The following is an 11948-nucleotide window of genomic DNA, read 5'->3' as shown; positions in this document are numbered from 1 at the left end:
CTTAACACCAGAGATTTTTTCAGAGTTGAATGAAGATGATGCTCAGAATTGCTCTCTGCACTGAAGTGGACTTGTTTTGGAAGACATTTTTCATTTAGAAACTCGGATAACCGCACCTGACAACTTTTTTCACAATGGCAAAACTGTTTCCTGATGCTCTTTTGTTAATTTTGAGTTTGTTAAACATTTTTACCGTGGGTAAGTGCTATTCTGAACCGCTGTTCTCTGTATGAGTTTTACATGAGTATGCCTAAATGTATAGCCTAAGCGACGTTAATTATTATTATTATTATTATTTACAGGTTTAGTTTTAACCTTAATATTTTTGTCCTAATCACTGACTGTTATGTAGTGAGTTAGTGGGTGAATCTCAGGAAATCTGCAAAGAACATGCCAATATCTCAAGACCAATATTTAAATTTAACTAAAATGCAACCAAAGTAACCAAATTAAAGTTTATTTTAGGATGATTATGCCTTTTTGCATTGTGATATTATTTTGATTTAAATTATGCACACTTTCTTTAAAAATTTGAACAAAAACCTTTCCTCAATAATCTAGACTAATGCAATAATAATAATAATAGGCCTAGTAGCCTGCTAATATGGAAAACATGGTTACATTTTACAACAAGGTTACATTTATTAACATTAGTTAAGTACATTAGTTAAAGTAAACGATGAAAAATGTTTCTAAATTTATTAATCGTAGTTAATGTTAATTTCAACTTACTAATACATTCTAAAAAACAAAAGTTGTACTGTAATGGACATGAACAATGAATTGTATTTTTATTAACTAACGTAAGAATACTGTAACAAATGTATTGCTCATTGTTAGTTGATGTTAGTTATTGCATCAACCGATGCTAATTTTTGCACCATGGTAGTTAGTATTTGTTTTTATGCTTTAAATGGATGGTTATTTAAATAACAATTTTAGGTTACACTTTATTTTAAGGTGACGTAGTTACATTGTTCTAACTCAAATAAGTACTAAGTAATATTAATTAACTACATGTTACTATAGAGTTACGGTTAGGGTTTGGTTTAGGGTTAGTTACTTTTAATTATGCATAATTTACTGTTATTTATAGTAAGTACATGTAGTAGTGTGCAACTACGTGAATCTAATGAGAAACGCTTAGTGAGAATAATGGGAATTACAAAAAAGTCACAAAATGAATCATAGTCCTAAATTAGGCTAATTGTGTTATAATATAATGTGTTATAATACACACACACACACACACACACACATATATATATATATGTGTGTGTGTGTGTGTGTGTGTGTGTGTGTACCATTATTGCTCTGTAACAATAATAATGATGCAATATTGTTCAAATTAAAGGTGCATCATTGTCCCGGACAGGAGACCTGCACTCATTTCAAGACTTGTCTGATGATCCGAACAATATTTTACATCAGCAGACAGAAGCAGAGCTCATTTCAGCTTCACACACCCACACAAGATCCAAGCGCTGCACTTGCTACTCCTTTAAGGACAGGGAATGTGTTTATTACTGTCACTTGGGCATCATCTGGATCAACACCCCACAGTGAGTACATTTACAGTATCGTCAATGAAATCACTGACATAATACAGATGATCTTTTGTCATTGATGATTAAAACATCTACATAAGTGCCACACAAAAGTGTATTTCACCAAATGTTATACGGTATATTAATTAATATTTTGATAATCAATTGCACAATTATTTTTTACTTTAGCTCATTAGTCTATTTCAAACAAACCAATGAATGCTGTACACTGTATGCAAACATGTGTTAGCATCATATTAGGTTACAATAAACACACGACATGAATGTAGTATTATTGTGCAGGACTCAACAAAATCAACCCTTGGGAATAATACATTTTAATGCCTGAGATCAATTCAAGGATTCTCAGTCATGCTGAAGAATCCATTCTGCAAGTCTTTTGTTCAGGCCTGTAGCTTGATGAATGATCATCCCAGTGACCTTTATGTTCAGGAGCACTGAACTACTTAAAAGTAATAACTGGATATGGTTGGTCTTTCTTTTTGGACCAATCTCCAATAGAGTCAAAGAACAATGAGTATTGTAATTCAGCTTGGATTATTAAGGGGTTTGAGAATCAGAACATGTATACAGTACAACCCCTGAAATTATTTATTTCATTAAGCTGCTAAAATGTACTGTAGGTTTTACTTTTTAAAAACTATAAAAAGCCCTATTTGTTTACTATTTATATTAACTATATATTTACTAAACAGTTCTATATTATATTATTTTATATTATATACAATTCAACCATGACGTCAATTAATTTGAGTATTTTGATATATATTTAGTTGAACCTGTCTGACAAGACTGGAGGAGTGTCATTTACTTAATAATGTTTACACTTTGAAAGGTCTAAACTAAATTTCTAGTTTTCTGCAATACTTACCGCAAGCGCATTTTGACGTGACTGTTTCCATGGTGATGGCTACTGTCCATGGTGCTGATGTCCATGGTGCTCAAAAATTTAAGTTTGAATAACATTACTTTTTGACAGCAAGCACAAACCAGTATATTTGATTCAAAATAAACCCTGTTTCTGTGCCCAATTGGCTCTATAGTGGCAAGAATACCAAAATAGCTAAAAGGATTCAAAAAGGAGCCACTTAATGCTCTCTATTTAATATTATTTCAGATGGCAAATACATGATTAAACCATATGGTTAATATAGATATAAATTTCATGCATTCAATGGTGTGCTAGTAGGCCTACACAACACATATAACAGCTTCTAGTCAATGAGTTATCGCTACAGTTTTTAGCCAAATACAAGCGGGATCGCCACAGGACGTTTAATGGAGTGATTCAGACTAATGTTGAACTATTCGAGGCCCATCACTCACCATGAATATTGACAGGCAGTCCTTCAGGAATCTGCTCGGACCCCTGGCTCCAGACTGAAACCAAATGGTCAACATGAGAACAAACACTTTCTTATGTGAGATGAGAAGCATGCATTCAGAAAAAGAGTACTAAAGAGAGTGGCTGGAGATCAGAGAGAAGCTCATATAAAGTGCATGGACGCTTTCCCAGATGAGGCTGCAGAAAGATTTTTGGCTGTTGTTCCAACTCATCATCTCCATCACTATAGGCAGTCTCTTAAGGTTTATCTCCAACAATGTGATTCCAGCTTTGTTTTTGAGTGCAACAGGTTTCTCTAGTGCTTGTACAAAAATAAAAACATAGCATACAAAGTATCGGAAGGTATTTTTCTACTGTATGACTTTCTTGCTTCAGTGAACATTAAAGAAGAAGATCGTTTTGTGGTTGTCAAAACTTTTTGGTTACCGAAATACTTCAAAATATCATCTTTTGTGCTCTGTAGAAAGAGTCATACAAGTTTGAAAGGGCATGAGGGTTAGTAAATGATGGCAGAACTGCATTTTGGTGAGCGGTCCCTTTAAAATACTACCCTGCAAACACTGCAGATCACTGATTGGTCAGAGAGAATCGTCACTACCAACATCATTGGATTTGAGACACGAGGCACCAAACTTGCTAGATTTAAAGTCCCCCTGTAGTCAATAATTGTATCCCTTATAACTCATATTTGATCACCCAAATTACATATTTAAAAATGTTTTCCTTGAAAAATGATTCTTCATGCCTTAAAATAGCTTGAATGTAACTAGTCTACACCCTTGCCTCATTTAGTATACACGGTTCTATGAATATGCAAATGAGCCCCGCCTCCACTCACTCACACCAGCTCAGAGATCCAATCGTTGACGATCACACGTTGACATGATTGGTTACAAGGTAGTTTGTGAAGTCAGAAACACCAGCGATTTCAAACCAAGTTTTAGTTTTAGTTTTAAGGAGAAAATATTCAGCAATGGTGCTGACTTATGAATTTGCACATAGTTTGTCTTAAATCATATTAAAAACACCACATAGACATAAACAACATTAAAACCTTGATTTTCACCACAGGGGGATCACAGGAATGAATGACATTTTAAAATATATTAAAAAAAAACTTATTTTAAATATAAATATATCAATCAAATATTTCACAGTATTGCTGTTTTTACTGTATTTTTTGATTAAATAAATAGTGAACATAAGAGACTTGAACTTTTGAATGCTATGTTATCTTGGTCAAAGCACCATTAGTGTTTTTTGAGTTTATCACAGGCTGTGAAATCTATGTAAATATTGGCGCAATTACAGATGCTATATCTGGACAGTGTTCATCTGTGTGTTATGCCAGGGTGGATGGACTCAGCCCAACTTGTGCCATGTGCGGTGGGATTTATATTTTAATAATCTGTTTGGCGTGATTTTTTATGTTCTGTCTCGACTTTATGGCTTTGTTCTCTGTAGCATTTATACACTATCAAAACTACATTTCATCTCGATTTACCAGCCCGCCTGTTGTCTCAATGTCATACCTCTTCAGCTTCAGTCCAACTGTGTGAGACTATTCTGAATATTTGTTGTCAATGTGTCACTCATTTTTTATTGAAGAAAGAAAAAAGGTTTTATTTGTGTTAAAGCAAAAAAAAAAAAAAAAAAAAAAAAAAAACTAAAGAGAAATGAAAGAACATTTCATGTGTAACATACTGAACAGAAAGGGCATGTACACACTGGAAAGCATTAGGAACAAAACCACATTTAAATGCACTAAAGAATCCCCTAATTCATTCCAGAGTCACTCTTAAAGTTGTTATTGTTGGCATAGTGATTTCCTAAGCAACATTTATTTCGATAGGCCAACAGACATTCTACTGACTATAAGTAACTTTGCAATTACATGTCAACTAACATGATGAACCCATAACACCTAACCCTGACCTAACTGGTAGTCTACTAATACTGTAATGAGAGTTGGTTGACATGTTGCAAAGTTACTTGTAGTAGAATGTCTAAAGTGGACCATCGAAATAAAGAGTAACCCAGCGTTTGACATTTAGTGGCAGTAGAAAAGAAATATGGATAGCGAAACTTTAAAACATTTTTTATTGGCTGTTAGCTATATTTGACCAATTATTGATTATTATTCTTTTTTATTTTGTCTTTTCAGAACCAAATCACTATGTAAAAAAAATAAAAAAAAAGATATGATCAATAAGTCATGAAAACGTGTTTTTTTAACATTACTTTAACTCATCAAAATAATTTAAGCAATTTCAACTTTTTAATGTCACATGAGATTCAACTTAATTTTTTTTGTCAGTTTAATATAATTTAAGTTGAAATGACTTGTACAGCCTATTTGATTATACTTAAAGGGGTAATTCACCCATTAGCATTAAGCTTTGTATCAGTAGAAACCAGGTAGTATTTTCGAATGACTGTGCATTATTATATATTCCATAATATTATATATTATTATACTCCCTCGTGTCCCCCTGAGACGAGAGATTTCTGTATTGTGTGTCTGGAAAAAAACCCTCAGATGACCTCAAACCTCAAAAATCGCCATTTTGCATCATCTGAGGCTTTTTTGGCCAGAGGCTCGAGACTACATCCTATGGAAGCTTGTTTCCACCACAAAATAATAATAAAAAAAAGATAATTGCGACTTTTTATCTCACAATTGCGAGTTTACTTCTCGCAATTCTGACTTTCTTTCTCAGAATTGCGAGACATAAAGTCAGAATTGCGTGAAATAAAGTCGCAATTGCGTGTTATAAAGTCAGAATTCTGAGATATAAAGTCAGAATTGCGAGATATAAAGTCGCAATTGCGTCTTATAAAGTCAGAATTCTGACTTTTTTTCTCGCAATTGCGACTTTATATCACGCAATTCTGACTTTATATCTCAGAATTCTGACTTTATATCTCAGAATTCTGACTTTATATCACGCAATTGGGAGATATAAAGTCAGAATTGCATGATATAAAGTCGCAATTGCGTGTTATAAAGTCAGAATTGTGAGATATAAACTATTCTGTAAAAAAAAAAAAAAAGTGTCTTTTTTTTCCCCCTTAGAATTGGACTTTATATCTCAGAATTCCGAGAAAAGATGTCAGAATTGTGAGATATAAACTCGCAATTATGTGTTATAAAGTCAGAATTGCGTGATATAAAGTCAGAATTCTGAGATATAAAGTCAGAATTGCGTGATATAAAGTCGCAATTGCGAGAAAAAAAGTCAGAATTCTGACTTTATAAGACGCAATTGCGACTTTATATCTCGCAATTCTGACTTTATATCTCAGAATTCTGACTTTATTTCACGCAATTCTGATTTTATATCTCGCAATTCTGAGAAATAAAGTCAGAATTGCGAGATGTAAACTCGCAATTGTGAGATAAAAAGTCGCAATTATCTTTTAAAATGTTTTATTCAGTGGCGGAAACAAGCTTCCATAACATCCTGTTGTAGGAGCTCGTTCTGCATGTTTTCAACCCTCCCATAGGGGGATCTCATGATAAAACAGCGTCTTTTCAGTTTTGAGTCGACTAGTAGCCTAGTTGTATCATTTCTTCTGATATGGCCCTCTGTAACCGGTAGGCGTGGCTTGGGAGTGGCCTCGTAGGGCAGCGTAGCAAGTGCATTCTGGGAGTTGTTGTCTTTCATCCACATGAGCCAAAAATACATTCTCTGGCTTTTCTCAGTCTAGAAGGCACCAACTTCTGAAATAATTTCATATTTCTACTACATAAATGACCCAATTTAAATACACATTCATCTTTCCAGCAGTGAAATATCCATTTAAAAATGTAACTTAGGAACTTAAGTTTTTAAGTTGAAATAGGTGGAAATTATTAATAGTGTGCAAAGAAACACTAACTGTTGTTAATGTGTAGTTTTTTAATGAAAACGTTTGATCATAGGAAATGAAATTATATAATATACAGTAAAAAGAGTTTGTGTCTGTTCTGGTGCCTGCAGGCGCACAGTACCGTATGGCATGTCAAGTTACCGCAGCCCTCAGCGATTGAGACGCTCCAGTGGGACAGTAGCAGTGGTGCTTCATCGCTGCACATGTGCTGACCACAATGATGCCCAGTGCTACAACTTCTGTGATGCAAGGTACACACAACTAATAATAACAGTAACATTGTCAAATGTTAAAATATTAAACTTTTTTATACTGTATTACATTTTAAAACGTAATTTATTTCTGTGACGCAAAGCTAAATATTCAGCATCATTACTTCAGTCTCCAGTGTCACATGATCCTTCAGAAATCATTCTAATGTGATCATTTGCTGCTCAAAAAACATTTATTTTTATTGTTATCAATCTTGTGCTGTTTAAACCTTTTGTGGGAAAACGTGATACACTAATATTCTTAAAGGGATACTCCACTTTTTTTGGAAATAGGCTCATTTTACAACTCCCCCAGAGTTAAACAGTTGAGTTTTATCATTTTTGAATACATTCAACCGATCTCCGGTTCTGGCGGTACCACTTTTAGCATAGCTTAGCATACATCATTGAAGTGGACAAGACCATTAGCATTTCTCTCAAAAAAATGTCCAAAGAGTTTTGATATTTTTCCTATTTAAAACTTGACTCTTCTGTTGTTACATCGTGCACTAAGACCAACGGAAAATGTAAAGTTGCAATTTTCTAGGCTGATATGGCTAGGAACTATACTCTCATTCCTGCATAATAATCAAGAAACTTTAGTGCCGTACCATGAGTGCAGCAGGCGTAATGATATGACGCAGCGCCTGAAAATAGTCTACCTTCCGTCAACATAACCAACGTGACAACCTGTTTGCACAGGGAGCGTTGGAAGTTACCAAGCTGGGGACTATTTTCAGGCGCTGCGTCATATCATTACGCCTGCTGGTACGGCAGTAAAGTTTCTTGATTATTACGCAGGAATGAGAGTATAGTTCCTAGCCATATCAGCCTAGAAAATCGCAACTTTACATTTTCCATCGGTCTTAGTACACAATGTAACTACAGAAGAGTCAAGTTCAAGTCAAATTGGAAAAATATCAAAACTCTTTGGTGATTTTTTTGAGAGAAATGCTAGTGGTCTTGTCCACTTCAATGATGTATGCTAAGCTATGCTAAAAGTGGTACCTTCAGAACCGGAGATCGGCTGAATGGATTCTAAAACAGTAAAACTCAACTGTTTAACTCTGGGGGAGTTGTAAAATGAGCATATTTCCAAAAAAAAGTGGAGTATCCCTTTAAGTTTGGGGTATCTAAGATTAACATACTAATAATAATACTTTTATTGAGCTAGGAAACATTCAATTGATTAAAAAAGTGACAGTAACATATGACATTCATAAAAAAAAAAGCATTCTAAACTTCTGATGTCAGACAGATAAATACAATGGCAGTGACCACTCACATTTACACATCAACGATGCTTTACATAAAGTCTTTCTTTTTTATCTCAGTAGAAAAAAAAATCAAATTCATAATCACCCAATTAAATAAATTGCATAAAAAAAAATGAAAAAAATTAATAAATTGATAAATTCTCAGATTCTGAAGAAAATCATAGCTGATTCAGAATGTCTGATTCCATTATTATTCAGTGTGTGATACTTTATGGTTCTGTTTTGAATTACAAAGAACTCAGAATGTACCAGACAGAAGATTGCGAGGACGTACACCTGGGTGAAACCGCTGGCTTCTCGTCCCATCGCGAGCCTCTGAGATCAGGACTACTGATCAGAATCAAACCGGGCACCTACCGTAACTTGGTACAGGTTTTGGATTTTTACAGATGTGGGACAAAACGTACCCTGCATTCCTCTACGTGTTGTTTCCTGGAACACCCTTTATTCATCTGGTCCACGGTAACAAGTGAATTCTTTGGAAAACTCTTTGCAGATTTCGGAAGCATGTCTGTGTGGCACCCACATGTTTTTTCTTCACATTAAGTCCACTTGTTTCAGTGTTTCACACTGACTTTACATCTACATTTAATGCAAATATTCAGTGGACATCCTTTGGGAATTTGGGAGCCTTGCAGTATTGGAAGTAGACCTGTAACCTGACATTATCTCCGTTCTGTGGGCATATGTTCAGAGAGCACACAGAGGAATTACAGTGTGAAGATGGAGATGAAGTGGATCTTTTTTTTACGTGTTCTGAGGCTCCCTCACTTTCCCCGATAGCGGAAAATGAAACACTTAACATGTTATTGTGGATGAACTCAACTCTCAAGTCTCTTGAGAGAAAGATTAACTGCCACGATTTTTAACCTCTAGATAATATCATTTACATTTTTGCTCATTTAAGCTAAATGTATCCCGTCTCCACAACAACTTATATTCCTCAGATGTCTTTAAGATCAAATACTGAAAGCTGAATATTATACTAAATTGTCTAATAATCAAATACTATACCAAATACTATACTAAGCTATGACCTGAGAGTTTAATTTATTTATGTTTAGGTACATAAACGCTTTATTCATCAAATCTTTTAACCCTCTGCTATTGTTCATTTAGGAGTCACACTTGTGTTGTGATTTTGAGAGAATGTTATGTTACTAATTAATATTTATGCCCCCCCCCCCCCCCCCCAAAAAAAATCCCCTAATTATTTCAAAATTATTAATCTGGTGGGAGTAAAAAACAACATCTTTAATGCCAAGGTGTAACCACTAGATTCTTATATAGATCTATATAAAGAGGCTTGTACATTATATAGTTGTTTTTAGAAATGAAAACTTCCTTTTATTAAGTTGTGGATTTGAATATGTATTTAGACATTTTCAAATACTACTTTTTGTCAAGATTTTGATATTTTTTGTGTGAAATGTTGTCAGTTTTTCCATTCATTTTACTACAGTCTCTTTTAAACTCTTGATATTTTCACTGCTGCGTATGTTTCTGCATTGTGGCTGATTTATAGATTGCCCCCCCCCCCAAAAAAGTTTATATTTTTATCATGTTATTTTTATACATATTTTTCTTTCATTTCCTATGGTGGTCAACACAAGTGTGACAATTTTATTTTGAGGTCACATAGTAACCGCCGCAAGAGTCACTGAGTTTCGTCCCATTCTGATAAAGTAAAGATTTTTTTAAATTCGAAACATTTTCATTGGTAATATTTGTATTCGTTAAAGTTTTTAATTATTAAATTGTCATGTTAGACCGATATTAATGACAAGCTTGATTTATTATGAATCACTAGGGGTGTAACAATATATCTTGTGACAAAATATCGCAATACAAATGTGCAGCAATATGTATCGTGGATAGTTCACCCAAAATAAAAATTCAGGTTTACAGAGTTTTAGTGTCAGTATTACATTAAACTAATATATATAATGTTGAATACAATGTATAATTAAAGCTGCAAGCAGCATTTATCGGGGTTCAAGCATTTAAGGCCTTTAAGCACATAAGCATTTAAGACATTAAGTTTTATTTGTAAAGCTTTTAACCACTGAAATAATAGATGGAAAAGACCATTTACAGCCAAAACAGGCAATTTACCATAGGAAATATATGGTTTTCAAAGCTTTTTAACAGTTATAGCGCCACCTATCGTACGATCTTCATGAAATTTTACATGCTTGTTTAGACTGTTATGGTACATATGCTCACCAATTTTTGTGAAGTTCTGAGTTTTCGTTTAGGATTTATAGGCTTTTAAATGCATTTTGCCACGCCCATTTTCATTATGACCCAATATACCCATGCGAAAAATGCTAAAGTTGAACTTTTTTTGATAATTATTGATCTAGAGAGTCCAGAGAATTACCCTAGACTGGTCTTGTTCCGATCGGGCAAAAAACCTAGGACTAGTTCGCAAAAGTAGGTTTTTAACATAATTGCGAATATTTAATGAACGGTTTGATTGACAGCAATGGTTCTTGAGGCAAAGTTGTTCAGCATGAGCAGATCTATCAAATGATATGCATTTTGTGACAATAAGTGTAACACCACGTGATTACAGAGCCATAAAACTCGTTAGCGCCAACTAGTGGCCGATTTCTTTCAAAATTCTTACAGACCTCTAGGGCCATGAGTTGAACATGCCCATCGAGTTTCGTTCCGATCGGCCTCCGTTAACCTTGTCTAATAGGTGCTCAAATTTCATTGGTCGATGGCGGCCATGTTTTTCGAGATACGCCAAAGTCCTCATAGACATACATGGCACCTTGGACCAAGACACTGCATACCAATTTTCAAGTCAATCGGACAAACGGTCACGTGGTCATAGCCCTTTTCATGTTTTTTTTCATGTTATAGCGCCACCTAGTGATCAATCGTCGACATTTTTTTACTATGACCCCAGATTGAACTCTTACACATGTGTACCAAGTTTGGTGAAGATATCTCATTTCCTTTTCGAGTTATAGCCATTTTAGTAAAATAGGCTCCTCCCACAACATTAATTTATCACCCCCTAGCGACCAGGAATCGAAATTTCGACTTTTTTTCGATAATTATTGATCTTCAGACTCCAAAGAACATTTCTGCACTGCTTTGGTTCCGATCGGGTGAAAAACCAGGGACTAGTTCGCAAAAGTAGGTTTTTGACAAAATTCAAAATGGCGGAAAAATTTGCATACCTGAAATAAAATCGGAGATATACGTTTTGACCTTCAGGCGTCCAGCTTTCCAATGATATAGGACACTTGAGTCTACGACATACGGTCTAGGAGTTATGAGCAGTTCCGCGCTTTTGGTTGCTATAGCGCCACCTATGGGCCAATCTGGGTCATACTTTGATAGGTTCTCCCCAAATTGAGGACTACCATTTGGCCAAGTTTCAAGGTTCCAGCTCTTACGGTTTGGGCTGCACGATGCGTTTTAGGGGAGAATAATAATAATAATAATAATAAAAATCAGTACAATTACAATAGGGTTTCAGCACTTCGTGCTTGAACCCCTAATAATTCAACGGGGGAATATTTGTGTAAAAAGTGGCCTACATTATTTGAAATATATCTAGTCAGTGTCAGAGTGCAAGTATATTTGTCTAAAATAATGATGTATTTTCAGCTTC

General features: G+C 34.7%; 1 protein-coding gene across 1 annotated transcript; it reads left to right on the top strand.

Annotated features, from left to right (window-relative positions):
* Nucleotides 1–10472, top strand: edn3b (endothelin 3b). The gene is made up of 4 exons (XM_081387425.1): nucleotides 1–198; nucleotides 1355–1562; nucleotides 6897–7037; nucleotides 8550–10472. The coding sequence occupies exons 1-4, from the start codon at nucleotides 135–137 to the stop codon at nucleotides 8596–8598; spliced, it is 462 nt and encodes a 153-aa protein (XP_081243551.1). The 5' UTR covers nucleotides 1–134; the 3' UTR covers nucleotides 8599–10472.
* The last annotated feature ends 1476 nt before the right edge of the window (nucleotides 10473–11948 follow it).

Source organism: Scardinius erythrophthalmus, assembly GCF_964197995.2.
Source record: "Scardinius erythrophthalmus genome assembly, chromosome: 15".
Taxonomy (NCBI): domain Eukaryota; kingdom Metazoa; phylum Chordata; class Actinopteri; order Cypriniformes; family Leuciscidae; genus Scardinius; species Scardinius erythrophthalmus.
Note: the sequence above shows the minus strand (reverse complement) of the source record. Positions and strands in the feature narration are given on the sequence as shown.

Excerpts from the sequence above, each read along its gene's own strand:
- edn3b (XM_081387425.1), top strand. The coding sequence starts at position 135 with ATGGCAAAACTGTTTCCTGATGCTCTTTTGTTAATTTTGAGTTTGTTA. Across the intron at positions 199-1,354 it reads GTTAAACATTTTTACCGTGG|GTGCATCATTGTCCCGGACA; the intron begins GTAAGTGCTATT and ends TTCAAATTAAAG. Across the intron at positions 1,563-6,896 it reads ATCTGGATCAACACCCCACA|GCGCACAGTACCGTATGGCA; the intron begins GTGAGTACATTT and ends TGGTGCCTGCAG.